This window comes from Eriocheir sinensis, chromosome 18 (genome assembly GCF_024679095.1).
Source record: "Eriocheir sinensis breed Jianghai 21 chromosome 18, ASM2467909v1, whole genome shotgun sequence".
NCBI lineage: Eukaryota > Metazoa > Arthropoda > Malacostraca > Decapoda > Varunidae > Eriocheir > Eriocheir sinensis.
In genome coordinates this window covers 20,062,368-20,079,641 of record NC_066526.1, presented here as the reverse complement: position 1 = coordinate 20,079,641, position 17,274 = coordinate 20,062,368, and the positions used below count along the sequence as shown (strand labels likewise).

The following is a 17,274-nucleotide window of genomic DNA, read 5'->3' as shown; positions in this document are numbered from 1 at the left end:
AAGAGGAGAAGGAAAAAATAGCAAGAGGAAAAGAGGAAGAAATCAAGAAGAGAGAGCAAGAGATAAAAGCGAAAGAGGAGTCAGGAAAACAAGATAAAAGAGAAAGATGATGAAGGGAGGGAAGAGGAGACGAGGCGATAGCGGCGAGGACGTGAAAAGGAAGAAGAAAAAGAGGAAAATAAAGAATGAAGGACGCGACAAGAGGAGAAAAAGTGCGAGGAGGAAGTGAAAGAGGAGGAAGAGGAGGAGGAGGAGGAGGAGGGGGAGGAAGAAGAGGAGGGGGAGGAGGTGAAAGAAGAGGAGGAGGATTGGAATAAAGATGACAGAGACGCCGACGGGAACGATAAAGAAGAAGAAGAAGAAGAAGAAGAAGAAGAAGAAGAAGAAGAAGAAGAAGAAGAAGAAGAAGAAGAAGAAGAAGAAGAAGAAGAAGAAGAAGAAGAAGAAGAAGAAGAAGAAGAAGAAGAACAAAAACAAGAACAAGAAATACAAAACCACCACCACCACCATCACCACCACCACCACCACCACCAACAACAACAACAACAACAGGCAAGATAAAGAAACACGAGTAAGCAAACAAGTAAAAAAAAAAACGAACAAAAAATAGCAGAAAAAAATAGTAAGGGAGGATCGGAGAGGAGGGAAGAGGGGGAGCAAAGGTGAGGAGGAGGAGGAGGAGGAAGAGGGAGAGAGAGAGGGAGGGGAGGAAAAGGTGACGGGGAGGAGGGGGGAAGGGGGGGAAGGCTACATCTATTTAAAGGGACCTTGAATTCGAATTAAGGAACTGAAGCCTAAAATGAAATCTCGAGCAACTCTTTGTCGAGGGAGATAAGAGGAGGAAAAAGAGGAGGAGGAGGAGGAGGAAAATGAGGAAAAAAGATAGTCCAGAATAAAAACTTAAGGACTATGTGAAGGAAGAGAAAAGAAGAGGAGGAAAATGAGGAAAAAAAGATAGTCCAGAATAAAAACTTAAGGACTAAGTGAAGGAAGAGAAAAGAAGAGGAGGAAAATGAGGAAAAAAAGATAGTCCAGAATAGAAACTTAAGGACTATGTGAAGGAAGAGAAAAGAAGAGGAGGAAAATGAGGAAAAAAAGATAGTCCAGAATAAAAACTTAAGGACTATGTGAAGGAAGAGAAAAGAAGAGGAGGAAAAGGAGGAAAAAAAGAAAGTAAAAAAACGTAGGACTTTGTGAAGGTAAAAAAGAAGAGGAAAAGGAGGGAAAACAGAAAGTCTAAAATAAAAACCTTAGGACATGTGGAGGGACAAAAGATGAGGAGGAAAATGAGGAAAAAAAACAGTAAAACTTGAGGAATTTGTAACGGGAAAAAAGAGAAGAGGAGGAAAAGGAAGAAAAAAGATAGCAAAACCAAACTAAGGACTTTTTTGGCAGAAGAAGAAAAGAAGAGGAGGAGGAAAAGGAGGAAAAGAAGAAGTTCAGAGTAAAAAAAACTAAGGGCTTTGAGGCAGAAGAAAAAAAAGGAGAAGGAAAAGGAGGAAAATAAGAAAGTCCACAAAAAACCTTAGTACCTTGGGGCTGAAGAAAAAAAAGAGGAGGGGGGAAAAGGTGGGAAAAAATCTCTTCAATTAAAACCGAACGACTTTTTTTCCCACTCCTCCTTCAGTGCCACCGACAGATGTCACTTCGGGAAGAAAAAAAAGGGGGGGAAAAAGTACGAGTTAGGAGCGAGAAGAAGAACGAGAGTAAGATAAACGATGATAGAAGAAAAGGTAAAGAAAATAACCTGTTTGTAGAAGGGGAAAAAAGTGAGAGTTAGAGATATAGGGAAAAAAAAGGAAGGAAAAAAGGGAGAGTAAGATTAATGAGAATAAAAAGAGGAGTTAGTGAAAGAAAACTGTTTGTGAAGGGGAAAAAAACGAGCGAGGTGGAAATATAGAAGAAAAAAACCAGGAAGGAAAAAAAGAGGAGAGAAGAATGAAAAGAAATACGAGAATGAAATAAATGAGAATAAAGAAAATAAAACAAGAAAAGTAAAAAAAGAACTGTTTGAAAAGGAGGAAAAAAACGAGTGAAAGTCAGAGATATAAAAAAGGAAGGAAAAAAAGAGGAGAGAAGAGGGAAAAGAAGAAAGAGAATAAGATAAATGAAACTAAAAAGGGAACCTATTTGGAAAGGAGGAAAAACCGAGTGAGAGTTAGAGATATACAAGAAAAAAATAGGAAAAAAGGAGGGAAAACTACGAAAATGAGATGAATGAGAAAACTAAGGAAAATAAAACAGGAAAAAGAAAAAAAATGTTTGGAAAGGAGGAAAAACGAGTGAGTCAGATATATAGAAAAAAGGGAAGGAAAAAAGAGGAAAGGGAAAACTACGAGAATAAGATGAAAGAGAATAAGAAAAATAAAACAGGGAAAAGAAAAAAACTGTTTGGAAAGGAGAAAAAACGAGTGAAAGTTAGAAATATAGGAAAAAAAGGAAAAAAGAGGAGACGGGAAACAACGAGAATAAGATAAATGAGAAGAAAAATAAAACAAAAAAAGAAAAAAAATGTTTGGAAAGGAGGAAAAATCAAGTGCAAGTCAGAAATATAGAAAAAAGGAAAGAAAAAAAAGAGAGGAGAGGGAAAATTAGGAAAGTAAGATAAAAGAGAATAAGGAAAATTAAACAAGAAAAAAGAAAAGAACTATTTGGAATTGGGAAAAAACGAGTGAGAGTCAGTGATATAGGGGAAAAAAGGAGGAAAATAAAAAAGAGGAAAGGGAAAAAGTGTATATATGAAAACCCGCCTCAGAAGATATTAAACAAACATGAACCAGCGGCCCATGAAATTTTGTTTGTGCTGGTAAAAAAAAAAAAAAAAAAAAAGAGGTTCAGAGGAGAAATGAAGAGCAGAGAAATGGAAGGAAAATGGAATAACAGGGAATATGGAATTAGGAACTAACAAAAAAGGAAGAAAAAGGAGGAGGAAGAAAAAGAAAGGGGAAGAAAAAGAGGTTCAGAGGAGAAATGTAGAGCAGGGAAATGAAAGGAAAATGGAATAACAGGAGGATATGGAATTGGGAAGTAACGAAAGAGGAAGAAAAAGGAAGAGGAAGAAAAAGAAAAAGAGGTTCAGAGGAAAAAGGAAGAGCAGGGAAATGAAACAAAAATGGAATAACAAGAAAATATGGAAAAGAAAAAGGAAGAGGAAGAAAAAGAAAGAGGAAGAAATAGAAAGAGGAAGAAAAAGGAAGAGGAAGAAAAAGGAAGAGGAAGAAATAGAAAAAGGAAGAAATAGAAAGAGGAAGAAAAAGAAAAAGAGGTTCAGAGGAAAAAGGAAGAGAAGGAAAATGAAAGAAAAATGAAAAAAACAAAAAATATGGAAATAACGAAAGAGGAAGAACAGGAAAACAGGGAATAATAAAAGACGAAGAGGAGGAAGAATGACAAATATTCTAACATGACCTAACAAAAAAAAAATGAAGAGAGACAAGGAATGAAAAGAAAGGATAGACAGTAAAGTGTAGAAAAAGAAAAAAAAGGAAATGGAAGAGATAACACAAAGGCGAAAGAGGGAAGAGAAAGGTTAAGTAAAAGAAAAGCATAAAAAAGAAGCGTTGGAAAGCAAAGAACAAAAACAGAGGTTGAAAAATAAGGTTAGAGGAAGGAAAGTGAAAAGAAGAAAATAGAAAATGGAGAAAATAGAACAAAAGCGAAGGAGGGAAGAGGAAGGTCAAGGAAAGGAAAAGCATAAAAAAAGAAGCATTGGAAAGAAGAGAACAACAAAAACAGAGGAAGAAAAATAAGGTTAGAGAAAGGAAAGTGAAAATAAGAAAATAGAAAATGAAGAAAATAGAACAAAAGCGAAGGGGGGAAGAGGAAGGTCAAGGAAAGGAAAAGCATAAAAAAGAAGCATTGGAAAGCAGAGAACAACAAAAACAGAGGAAGAAAAATAAGGTTAGAGAAAGGAAAGTGAAAATAAGAAAATAGAAAATGGAAAAAAATAGAACAAAAAGGAAGGAGGGAAGAGAAAGGTCAAGGAAAGGAAAAGCATAAAAAAGAAGCATTGGAAAGCAGAGAACAACAAAAACAGAGGAAGAAAAATAAGGTTAGAGGAAGGAAAGTGAAAAGAAAAAAAACAAGAAATGGAAAAAAAAAATAGAACAAAAGCGAAGGAGGGAAGAGGAAGTTGAGGCATGGTGGAGTATAGGAAAAAAGAGAAATATTGGGAAGCAGAGGAGAGAGGAGGAAGGCGGGGCAGGAGGCAAGCGGGGAGGCAGGGGGGGGAGGAGAGGGAGGTAATGTTCAAGACGACTTTAAACCAGCAGGGATCAATTCTACCTCACCACCACCACCATCACCACCACTATAACTACTACTGCTATTACTACTACTACGACTACTACTACTACTACTACTGCTTCTACTACTATTACTACTGCCATCTTCACGTTACCGTCCTTACTACTACTACTATAACAACACTACTAAAACTACTACTACCTCCATCTCTTACTACTACTATTACTACTACTACAATAACAACAACTAGCACCATTACCTTCACTACTAACATCACTACAACTATTGAAGATGAGAATTTAATAACATCAGGAGTCTACGAAAGGCCTACTATTACTACTACTACTACTTCTACTACTACTGCTGCTACTACTACTACTACTACTGCTACTACTACTACTGTTGCAAATTTAACACCACAAATCCAGCACCAACATTCTCCTCCTTCTCCTTCTCCTCCTCCTCCTCATCATCATCATCGTCATCACATCACCATCAGCAACACAAAACTTCTTAACTTCTTAACAAATTTCATTCCCAAACTCCACACACTCCACCGCCTCAACACCTCCTAACGCCTTCCTCCTCCTCCTCCTCCTCCTCCTCCTCCTCGTCATTTCTTCATTTTTTTTATCTTCATCTCTCCCTCTCCCTCTCGCATCACCACCACCACCACCACCACTATCACCATCACCACCACCACCACCACCACCACCATCACCACCACCACCATCACCACCATCACCACCACCACCACCTCCACTATCACCATCACCCACCATGACGAACAGCAATAAAGACCGATATGAACAACAACAAAAACGAAGAAACACCTCCACCACCACCACCACCACCTCCATCACCACCACCACCATCACGACCACAAACACCTCCATCACCAACACCAACAAAAACGAACAACAAAAAGGGGGAAAGGAAATAACGGAATCACCACCACCACCACCACTAACACCTCCACCACCAACACCACCACCAGCAACACCACCAACGACAGCATCAAGCAGAATAATAAATGAGATAAACACACACACACACACACACACACACACACACACACACACACACACACACTGAAATATATATGCTGCAAAAAAGAGAGAGAGAGAGAGAGAGAGAGAGAGAGAGAGAGAGAGAGAGAGAGAGAGAGAGAGAGAGAGAGAGAGAGAGAGAGAGAGAGAGAGAGAGAGAGAGAGAGAGAGAGAGAGAGAGAGAGAGAGAGAGAGATGTGAGCTCCCCTCCCCCCCCCCCTAAAAAAAAGTTAAGGATTCTGGCTGATAACTTCAAGGATTCTGTCGTAATGAAGTTTTAATCCTGCGGCGACTTGTTTCTCCTTCGCCTGCAAGTGACCAACCAACCTCCCCTGGCCTTCATGGGGGGGGGGGGAGTCGAGGGGGGTGAAAGGAGTGCAACAGAGCGCGTTTTTTTTAAGGGTGTGAGTGTTTCCACAAAAAAATACATTACAGGAGGAGGGGGAGGAGGAGGAGGGGGAGGAGGAAGGGGGGGGAGGAGGAGACAGCACAACAAAGGTATATTTACTTAACAAGGAGTGTAAGTAAAATTAATGATAGGGGATCATATAATGGAAAAGAAGAAGAAGAAGAAGAAGAAAAAAAATAAAGAAAAACAAAGAAAAAGAAGGTGGAGGAGGAGGAGGAAGAGAAGGAGTAAAGGAAGACTGGATGGGTAGTGAAATGACGCAAGGAGAAGAAGAGGGGAAGGAGAGCGGAAGAGAATAGAATCACGGGGATGGAGGGGAGAAATAAAGGAAAGCAGTAAGTGTAGGTAACTGGCTCCTGCAGCGGCCCAAAGACTCTAAAATACTAATGAAAGATGAAAGGGATGGAGAATGGTGCATGGAAGGTGGAAGGGAAGGGAAATGAGGGAAGGGAAGGGAAGGAAAGGGAAGGGGAGGGAAGGGAGGGGAGAGGAATTGAAGGGATGGGAAGCGAAGGGAAGGACAGGGAAGGGAAGGGAAGGACATGAAATAAAGGGATGGAACGAAATAGGAAGGGAGAGGAGGGGAAGAGAACGTAAGGGAAGGAAGATAAGGAAAGGGAAGAGAGAAGAGATCATGTGAAAGGAAGGGAAGAGGAAGGAAAGGGAACGAGGAGAAGAAAAAGAAGGAAAGAGAAAGCAGAGACAAATGACATGAAAGAAAAAGAAAAGGGAAAAAAAGGGAAGAAAAGGAAGAAATAGTGAGCAAAGATAAAAAGGAAGTGAAAAGAAAAGAAGGGAAGGGAAGAGAAGGGAAGGGAAAGGAAGGGAGTAGATGAGAACGGGAATATAACGAAGGGAGGGAAGGGGAAGAACAGTGAAAGTGAAGGGAAGGAGTAAAAGAAAAGTAAAGAGAGAGCAAAGGAAGGGAGAGGAAGGGAAGGGAAGGGAAGGAACTAAACGAAGATGAGCAAAAGAACAGTGAAAGTGAAGGCAACGGGATTCGAAAGTGAGTGTCTGCAAGGAAGATGAGCACACACACACACACACACACACACACACACACACACACACACACACACACACACGAGACAATGAATGGTAATGCGAGGAGGAAAATAAAGTTACGAGGAAAATTAATGAGCAGAAAGAATGGAGGGAAGGAGGGAGGGAAGGAGGAAGGGGGAAGGAATGAGTTTAATGAAGGCGTGGAGAGAGAGGAAGAAAAATGGATACAAATCAAGGAAAAAAGGAACAGATTGAGAATATGGAATGGCGAGCGAGAGAGGAGACGAGGGAAGGAGATAACATAAACAGGAATACAGCCACACAAAGAGAGAGAGAGAGAGAGAGAGAGAGAGAGAGAGAGAGAGAGAGAGAGAGAGAGAGAGAGAGAGACAGGAAACAAAGATCATAAGGACATAAATAGGGGGACAATGAGGCACAGCGGACCCAGAAGGACACGAAGAAGAGATAAATAAAAAAAGAAGGCATAGCGAACATAACGAAAGGAACATGAACAGAAAGACAAAGACTCAAGTATAAAACGAACCATTGAGACTTAAAGGAAAAGGACAAAGAGACAGACGAACATGAAAAAAAGGAAAAAAAGGGAAAAGAGGGGATAGGAAACATAATTAAAGCGAGACAGACAGCAAACGAAGACAGTGAATATATAAAGAGAAGGAAATGAAAGGCGCAGACGAACCATTGGAACTTAAGGAAAAGGTAAGAGAGGGAACAATAATGAAAAGAAGGAAAATATGGAGAAAGAAAAGGGAAAGCAGGACATAGAAACATACCTAAAAGGACACAGAAAAGAATAAAAAGACCGTTAAAATATAAAGAGGAGAGCAGAAAATGACACAGACGGAAACAAAGAAAAATAAAGAACAGGATAGAGAGAAAAAACATAAAAAAGAAGGAAAAAGAATAGAAAAGAGGACATAGAAACATTACAAAAGGGACACCTGCACGAAACAAAGACCCTGAGTATATAAAAAAAAAAAGAGAACACGAAAAGACACACCAACATAACAGACACACGAACACACACACATAAAGAAACACAGAGAACGGGAAACGAGCCTCATCAAAGCAAAGAAAATGGGACAGGGATGGGAAACAGTACACGAGGGGACACAGGGACACAATTAGGACGCGAAGAAGGGGACATCGAGGTACAGAGAGGACGAGGACGACGATAAGGACCAATGAGAACCGACGAAGGACTCAGCAACGAAGGCGAGAGGCTCCTGAAGGGCTGGGGACGAGAGAAAGACGACGAAAACAACAAAAACAAGCCAGGAATGGATATCGTAACAAGAGAGAGAGAGAGAGAGAGAGAGAGAGAGAGAGAGAGAGAGAGAGAGAAAACAACTCTTTGGTCCTCCAGTGACTGAAGACTTCGCGTACCCCAAGAGAGTCGCGTTCCTTCAGTTTAATAAAGAAAATAAAAATAAAAGACAATAAAAGAGAAAATAACAACATACACTCTCTCTCTCTCTCTCTCTCTCTCTCTCGGGATGGGGGATTTAAAGATGGCGACGTTTAAAGACACATATTTCTTATCCTTCGTTTCTGACACACGTCGTTTTTCTCCTTTTTTTACTCTTTTTTTCCCATTCCTTCCTTCCTACCTTCCTTCCTTCCGTCCTTCTCAAGCTTTAATATTTTTTCCTCTTTTTACTCTTCTTCTCCTCTCTTCCTTCCTTCCTTCCTTCCTTCCTCCTTCTCCAGCTTTAATATTTTCTCCTCTTTTTACTCTTCTTCTCCTTCCTTCCTTCCTTCCTTCCGTCCTTCTCCAGCTTTAATATTTTTTCCTCTTTTTACTCTTCTTCTCCTTCCTTCCTTCCTTCCTTCCTCCTTCTCCAGCTTTAATATTTTCTCCTCTTTTTACTCTTCTTTCCCTCTCTTCCTTCCTTCCTCCTTCCTTCCTTCCGTGGCAGATTACTTCTCTCTCTCCTTCTTCTTCTTCTTTTCTTCCTTCCTTCCTTCCTTCTCTTCCACTCTCTCTCTCTCTCTCCTCCTCCTTCTTTTCCTTCTCCTTTTTTATCCATCTCCTTCTTCTTTTCCTCTTTTTAAACCTTTTTCTCCTTCTACTCATTTTCTTTCTTTTTCTCTTACTCTACCTTCTCTTTTCCCTCCTCTTCAGTTTCCTCTTCCTCTTTTTTTCTTATTTAATTCTAAGTCTCTCCTTTTTCTTCTTCTTTTTCTTCCTCCTCCTCCTCCTCCTCCTCCACTCAGGCTCCATTCATCACATCAATTGCCTCGCACAAATTACCTCTCTTGGCTAACCTTGAACAGTAATCTCTTGGTAATTAGGCTTTCCAATTCTTTCCCAATCGATCTCAACTCACCTTTCTTTCTTTCTTTCTTTCTTTCTATCTATCTTTCGCTTCTTTATTACTTCTATACCATTATTCTCCTCATCAGCCTTTGGAAATATGATTGTAAAGTGTATTGATGTTTGGGAGTTCGATATTATGCTATTTTTATTAATATTATTTTGTCTTACTCGTATTATTATTATTACGTTTTCAGGTATCGTACGCACTCCAACAAAGCGTCGTCGTGGTGGTTACCGTACCGAAGACAGCAATTACCGTACCTCAGTCCCGTTTTTCCTGCCTCCTCCTCCTCCTCCTCTTCTTCTGCTCCTCCTCTTCCTCCTCCTCCTTTAAGTATAGTTCTATGGTCTCTGTTACCAGCCAAGCCAGTCACCCAGTCATTCAGTCAGTCAGTCAGTCAGTCAACCACTCAGCCAACTCAAGACACCCACTCAGTCACCCAGTCCAGTCAGTCAGTCACCCAGGCAGTCAGTCAGTCAGTCAGTCAGAGAGCGAGTCAGTCAGTCAGTCATTCAGCCAGTCAACGAGTCTCCATTCCTTGATTTTCCCAGCATGCACGAGTCTTTCCATATCATACACCACCTTCCTTTCGAGTTCTCTCTCTCTCTCTCGTGTTCTCTGTGTCACCAGCCAAGTCAGTCAGTTAGCCAGTCAGTTAGCCAGCCAGCGAGCCTGCATATCTTGATCTCCCCCAGCTACAGCCTCTCCATATCATACACTTCCCTCCTCTCGTGTTCTCTCTCGCTGCCGCCTCGTTAACTGTCCTCTTCCTCACTACAAACTTTCCTCACTAAAAGCTTTCCCTTCGCCTTTTGGGTTCCCGCCGACTACTTGCTCCCTTTTTCCGCCCTTTGCTCTCTTTCTGTTGAGTATGCATCCTTTTACCTCCCCTCCCCCTTAGCCTCCTTTCCCTCCATCCTCATTCTGCTTCCATTTCTGTTCCTCTCTTCCTCCCTTTCAGTTCCATCTTTTGTTCCTTTCTCTTGCAGTCTCCCTATGTTCTTATGTTCTTATGTTCTTCCTCCCTTCCAGTTCCATATTTTGTTCCCTTTCCCTCTCCTCCCCTTCCCTGAGCTCCCTTCCATCCTTTCTACTCCGTCATTTTAATCCCCTTCACCCCTTTCAGCCTCCCATTTGATCCCCTTCGTTTGAGTGTACATCCCTCCCCTTCTCTCTCCTTCCCTTCCCCTTCCTTCGTCAGTCCTCCTTCTCCCCCTTCTGTTCCTCTCTTCACCCCTTTCAGTCCGGCCCTTTGCTCCCTTTCTGTTGAGTAGGCCCCATGTCTCCCCTTCTCCCCCTTCCCCACTTCCTCGAGCTCCCTCCCTTCCATTCATCAGTCTCTCCCCCTCTCCTTCTCGTCACTTTAGTCCCCTTCACCCCCTTCAGTCGAATGTTCACCCTCTCCCCTCTCTTTTTTCCGTTTTTTTATCCCTTTTTTTTCGAGCATTCGTCCCCTCACTCCCCTCACTCTTTTCCCCTCTTCAGCCTCATTTTTCTTCCCTCCGCCACTTCAGTCCCCCTCCTTCTCTCTCTCCCCTCCCTTTTCTCTCTCCCCTTTTCCTCCACCTCTCTCTCTTTTGCTTACATTCACTCTCCCTCTCTCTTCTCTACCCCCTTTTCCTCCACCTCTCTCTCTCTCTCTTTTGCTTACATTCACCCTCCCTCTCTTCCCCCCTCTCTCTTCTCTCTCCCCTTTTCCTCCACCTCTCTCTCTCTCTTTTGCTTACATTCACCCTCCCTCTCTTCCATCTTCTTCAGTGCCCCTCTTTTCCCCTCCCCCTTAACCCCTTCTCTGTTTCTCCCTCGTTTAACCTCCCTCTCTTTCCCTCCCTTTCTCAGCACCCTTCTTTTCCTTCCAATCAACCTCCCTTTCTTTCGTCTTCTTCTTGGCCCCTCTCTTCCCTTCTCCCTTAAACTCTTCTATTTATCCCCCTTTTCAAAACTCCCTTTCTTTCCCCCTTCCCTTCTCAGCATTGTTCCCTTTCCTCCATCTTCTGCAGCCCTCCCTCTTCATTCCCTCTCGATCTTATTCTTCCCTCTCAGCCTCCCTCTCTTCCCCCTTTCCCCCTATTTACCATCTCTCTCTTTCCCCTTACCTTCTAAACATCCTTCCCATTCCTCTCCCTCTTCTCTCTCCCTTCCTTTCACGATCTTTTTCTTCTCAACCTCCCTCTCTTCCCCTTCCTCGGCTCCCCCCCTCCCTCACCCCTTCCTCCCTTTTCTCCGCCGCTCCGTAACTCCGTGAAAGGTCAGAGGAAGCCTACGAGCGGCCTGTCACAAGTTAACTCCCTTTCAGACTCTCAAACTACTCCGCGAGACACGAGATCTCCCTCCAGTAGAATGCGAGACGTCGATCCATATTTTATAAACGTCTCGGGTCCCCATTACGACTATTTTCCAAGGCCACAGAAAAGATTAACCGGATTTTCATGGGTAAAACTGTCACTGGGATCATAAAACAGTTCATGGATATCACAGCAACTTAAGCATTCGGTCTATATTCTTAAACGTCTCGGGTCCCATTACAACTGTTCTCCAAGGCCACAGAAAAGATAAACCGAATTTTCATGGGTAGTTTTCCCGTTGAAGGTGCAGAAGTCGGGTAAAGCTGTCACTGGGATCATAAAACGGTTCATGAAAATCCCAGCAACTTCTACGAAAGGATTTGGTCTATATTCTTAAACGTCTCGGGTTCCATTACAACTGTTCTCCAAGGCCACCGAAAAGATTAACCAGATTCTCATGAGTGGTTTTTCCGTTGAAGGTGCAGAAGCCGGGTAAAACTATCACTGGGATCACGAAACAGTTCATGAAAATCCCAGCAACTTCTACGAAAGGATTTGGTCTATGTTCTTAAACGTCTCGGGTCCCCATTACAACTATTTTCCAAGGCCACAGAAAAGATTAACCGGATTTTCATGACTAGTTTTCCCGTTCGAGGTGCAGAAATCGAAATCGAAACAGTTCATGAAAATCCCAGCAACTTCTACGAAAGGATTTGGTCTATATTCTTAAACGTCTCGGGTTCCCATTACAACTGTTTTCCAAGGCCACAGAAAAGATTAACCAGATTTTCATGGCTGGTTTTCCCGTTGAAGGTGCAGAAGTCGGGTAAAACTGTCACTGGCATCAAAAAACAGTTCATGAAAATCCCAGCAACTTCTATGAGAGGCTTTCATAACGGGAGAACTGAGGTGCAGAGACGCTTATAAATACTGTCTTTTCCAGCCGCGACCCATCACTCACCCATTTTCATTTCCATGTTTTCTCTTTTTTTCGCTCATTCTGGAATTCTGAGAAGTTACGTAGAACTCATTTGCGTTTTTTTTTCTTTCGTTTTTCTTTCATCAGTTTAAACATCCCGCTCGGAGGCTTGTTATTTTCATCTTTATTTATGTTTACCAGGAACGGGAACGAGGAGGAGGGATTATACCGTTATTTATTATGCTTCTTGGGTACGATAATTTGGGATTCTGGTATAAAAAAAAAAAGGGATGTTATGCACGGTTGCACTTCCCTGCCAGGCGCGCGCGGGCAAGGGCGTGGCAAGGCGTGGCGCAGGTGAGTCGTGACAAAGGGAAATCGCAGGTAGAGGAAAGGTAAAAAAAAATCTCAGGTACAAAAAAGTGTTTATCCTTCAAGGTAGATTCATTCGGAACGTAATTTTTAAAAGGTGACAGACTGTGTGTGTGTGTGTGTGTGTGTGAGAGAGAGAGAGAGAGAGAGAGAGAGAGAGAGAGAGAGAGAGAGAGAGAGAGAGAGAGAGAGAGAGAGAGAGAGAGATTTAATGTACTTTAAAGCCGTTTCTCTCAACACAACGTAAGATTAAGCCAATTTTTGAGGCCCGGGAGAGAGAGAGAGAGAGAGAGAGAGAGAGAGAGAGAGAGAGAGAGAGAGAGAGAGATACTTATCGTTCACCTAGCTGGAGACGGATCAAAGCAGCCAAACTTACCTGAAAAGATAAAAAAAATAATTAAAAGAATGAATGCATTAGAGAGAGAGAGAGAGAGAGAGAGAGAGAGAGAGAGAGAGAGAGAGAGAGAGAGAGAGAGAGAGAGAGAGAGAGAGAGAGAGAGAGAGAGAGAGAGAGAGAGAGAGAGAGAGAGAGAGAGAGAGAGAGAGAGAGAGAGAGAGAGAGAGAGAGAGCACAGGTAAGGCTAAGGTCGCCAGGGCAAGACGCGGCGGCAACCTTCACATCTGTAAATTCCTTTCACTTTCACTTCTTTTTTTTCGTCGTGACCAAAAAGGAAAAAAATGGACTTAGCCGCTGCCTCCTCCTCCTCCTCCTCCTCCTCCTCCTCCTCCTCCTCCTCCTCCTCCGCCGCCAGGAAAGGAAACGATGAAAAGAGAAAAAACACAAAAACACAACAAAATTAGTAACAAGGCGAGAATTTTTTAAAGGAAACTGAAAACAAGTAAAGAAATAGCGATAATAAGAATGAAAACAACAGTAATAATAATAATAACAATAATAATAATAATAATAATAATAATAATAACATCGATCTGCGTCCATTCTTACAGGTAAAAACGATACATTGATTCTTATTATAGGTAAAAATATGAACTAATACGTATTGATAACTTATAATAATACCCCCCCCCCCCTTGAGAGAGAGAGAGAGAGAGAGAGAGAGAGAGAGAGAGAGAGAACAGGTGTGTGATAACTCTCCGCTGCCCGGTAACTGATGGTCCGCGGGTCCCTCACTCTCAAGTCACTCAGGGAACCGGTTTGAAGGCTTCGTGGGGTCTTTTCTCTTCTTTGCCTGACTCACGCGCGACTCACAATAGCTTCCGAGGAGACTTAATTTCGCCTTTCCTTCTTTTGCGTTCTATTTTTTTCCCATCCCGCACCTTCAGTCTCCTTGCGGCGGCCGACACCTGATTTACATTACAGGTTTCCTATACTCGAGGCCGCTGGGAGGCTCCGAGGCAGCATCTATTGTGAGACGCAGCATCCGGAGTAAAGGGAATTCTTTTTTCGATTCTCTTTTTTTTCGGCCTCGAGATGAACAATGGTGACGCGGATCCCGGGAGAAAAATGAAGCGCCGTAATTAAACTAAAGCCTGCGCGGTGTGTATATGAATGTGCGCGTGTGTGTGTGTGTGTGTGTGTGTGTGTGTGTGTGTGTGTGTGTGTGTGTGTGTGTGTGTGTGTGTGTGTTTCCAGGTGTGCTTGTTGCCGTGTGGTCTCCCTCCTCACCTTTCCAATTAAGATCCTTTATCGCCTCCGCCTCGTCGCTCTTGGGCATCATCTCCTCAGGTGAAAGAGACGGGGACACACACACACACACACACACAGGTAAGAGGCGCAATTAGGTCGGTCTCTCAGGGTCTTTTTATATCACCTGGTCAGAGACTCACCACCTGCGTCATCACATTACCTGGTTCACCACTACTCTTCTACAATCACCACCAGAGTCATCACTACACAACCACTACACCATTACTAGAGTCAGCATTACAACAATCACCACTAAATCATTGCAATTCCAACTAAACTCATCGCTAGTCACCACCGCTTCCCAACAATCACTACTACAATCACCACTAACACTACAATCACTACAGTCACCCCTTCGCTTGCAGGTGAGACCACAAGCACCAAACACAGGTGAGCTACTGTACCGAATGAGGCCTATGTTCCTACCTCTCAGGCCTATAAAAAAAAACATCCTTGCTGCCTACCTGCCTTACATCCTGACTCCTTTCCCCCCTTGCTGTCCCTCCCTCTTGGTCATCCCTCCTCTCCTTCTCTCCCTCCTCCTCCTCTCTTCGGACTCACTCACTCTCTCTTTCTCTCTCTCTCCCCGCCCTTCATTGAAATCCGTAGCGACGCATCATCGGCGCCGCGCTAAAGCATCCGAGGGTCAGACTGCGCATGTAGCCTTGATGAGCGACACGTGCAGGCTCCTGATGACTTTCTCCCTCTCCCTCCCTCTCTCTCGGGGCTCTTTCATCATTCCCTTCGACCTTTTTCATCCGCTGCGTCCCCTACATCTCACACACCTGGGACCTTTTTCTCGATATCTCCTACGTCCCTGTCTCCCGGTCACCCCCCTCTCGGATGCCTCAACGCACGGCCTCTACCTGTGTGACCCGCCCTTGCTGCCATTTACCGCGCCATTCACCCGCCCTGAACACCTGTGGCGGCACCTCAGACACACCTGTACGACCGCAGGCTCCCACGCACACCTGTACATTCCCTCGGTCAGCTTCACGCCACTCCGACAGACTTGGCAATTGAAACACCGCTGCCCCAAGCCTTCCTTAGTCCAGACGGCGAAGATATATAATAGCCTCGGTTAAATCAAAGACGCTGCGCTTACAAGGCCACGAGAGGTTAGCAGGAGAGGAATCTGTCTTGACACGCCGCCACCTCAAGTCCAGTTTTTCTCCTCCTCCTCCTCCTTATCTTCTTTTCTTTTTCCTTTTTTTTTTTTTGTCTGTGTTGGTTTTAGTACAAGCTTTAAGTGTTTACATGTGTGTTGCGACAGCTCTCTCGTGGGGATTGGGGGATGGGGTGGGGAGTGTGTGTGTGTGTGTGTGTGTGTGTGTGTGTGTGTGTGTGTGTGTGTGTGTGTGTGTGTGTGTGTGTGTGAGAGAGAGAAAGAGAGAGAGAGAGAGAGAGAGAGAGAGAGAGAGAGAGAGAGAGAGAGAGAGAGAGAGAGAGTTGCCCCCACCCCCCTCGTGGCCTTTCCTCGCACAGTCGGCCATAAATATCCTACGAAACAACAAGGACGCGGTGCAGCCTCGACCCAGGGAGGAGGAGGAGGAGGCGGAGGAGAAGGAGGAGGAGGAGGCTAAGGATGACGATGATAATGATGAAGAGGAGGAGGAGGAGGCTAAGGATAACGATAATAATGATGATGATGATGACGATGAAGAGGAGGAGGAGGAAGATGACAATGCTTATGATAATATTAATTAAGAAGGGAAATGAAAGTGGAAATGATATTAATGAGAAGAAAAAAAGAAGAGACTATTAAGATTAAACAACAGCAACAATAACAAAAACAACTACTGCTGCTACAAATTAGATAAAAAATGATAAAAAGAAACAAGTATATAAAAAAGCTACTACTATTACTACTACTACTACTACTACTACTACCATAACAACAAGGTCAGTCACAACAACAACAACAACGATAACAAAAGATCCTAGCCCATCCATTTCTTCGTCTTCGCTTCCTATTGTTGGGTCCTACAAATGGTGGCGCCCTCTGTGGCTTCTCCTCCTCCTCTTCTTCCCCTTCTTCCTTCTTTCTCCTCTTCCTCCTTCCTCCTCCTTCAAATACTGACGCCCATAGTGGTTTCTCCTCCTCCTCCTTCTCTTCTTCGTTTTTCCTATTATTTATCTTTCTCCTCTTCCTCTTCCCCCTCATTCAAAATCTTCAAATAATGACGCCCTCTGTGGCTTCTTCTCTTCCTCTTTATCTTTTTTTTCTTCTTTTCTGTTCCTTTTCTTCTTTCTTACCTCTTCCTTCTTCCTCCTTCTCTTCTTCCTTTCCTATCTATTTTTCTCCTTGTCTTCATTTCTGTTCTTCATCTGCATTCCTCTCTTCCCTCTTCTTTTCGTTTTCTCTATCTTCTTCCTACTTCGCTTCCTTCGTCTTCCTCCTCTTCCTCTTCCTCCGGCGCACTCCTTCAATCTCCTTTCCATAATTATCCCAATCTGTCCTCTTCCATCACAGCAGGTCTTCCATCCTTCACCTCCTCAACCAAAGCCTTCCACCACTTCCATCAATACCACTACCACCAGCCACATCACCACCACCTCTTCTACGTCCTTCTCCGCCCTGTTATCTCTTCTATTCCCTTTTATTCCTTTTCTGTCACTTTCCTCCTCTTCTCCTCTTCTCTACTTTCCCTTTCTTTTTTACCTTTCCTTTATTTCCTCCTTCCCTCTTCCTCCTCTTCTTCTTCTTTCCCCTCCCTTTTCTTCTTTTCCCTTCATCCTTCTACTTTTCTCATTTCCCTTCTCGTCTTCTCTTTCCCATTTCCTTTCTCATCCCTATCCTTCATCTCCTTCTTCCCTCTTCCTCTTCCTTCCCCTCCCTTTTCTTCTTTTTTTTCCCTTCATTCTTCTTAACTTTTTTTTTTCATCCTCCTTTCTTCATCTTCCTTCTCGCCTTCTCTTCCCCATTTTCTTTCCCATCCCTTTCCTTCATCTCCTTCTTCCCTCTTTCTCTTCATTCTTTTCTCCTTTTTCTCCCCCTCC

General features: G+C 43.2%; 1 protein-coding gene across 2 annotated transcripts in view; it reads right to left on the bottom strand.

Annotated features, from left to right (window-relative positions):
* Positions 1–17,274, bottom strand: part of LOC127000426 (histone-lysine N-methyltransferase SETD1B-like) — a 78,358-nt gene that overhangs the window by 57,560 nt on the left and 3,524 nt on the right. Inside the window, exon 1 of one of the 2 annotated variants that reach the window (XM_050864143.1) lies at positions 14,254–14,320. The exons of the other annotated variant lie outside the window; for it this stretch is intronic. Coding sequence (XP_050720100.1) covers positions 14,254–14,305 — 52 coding nt within the window. The 5' untranslated portion in view covers positions 14,306–14,320. Of the gene's footprint in view, positions 1–14,253; positions 14,321–17,274 lie in introns of those variants that run through there. 2 annotated transcript variants of the gene reach the window in all.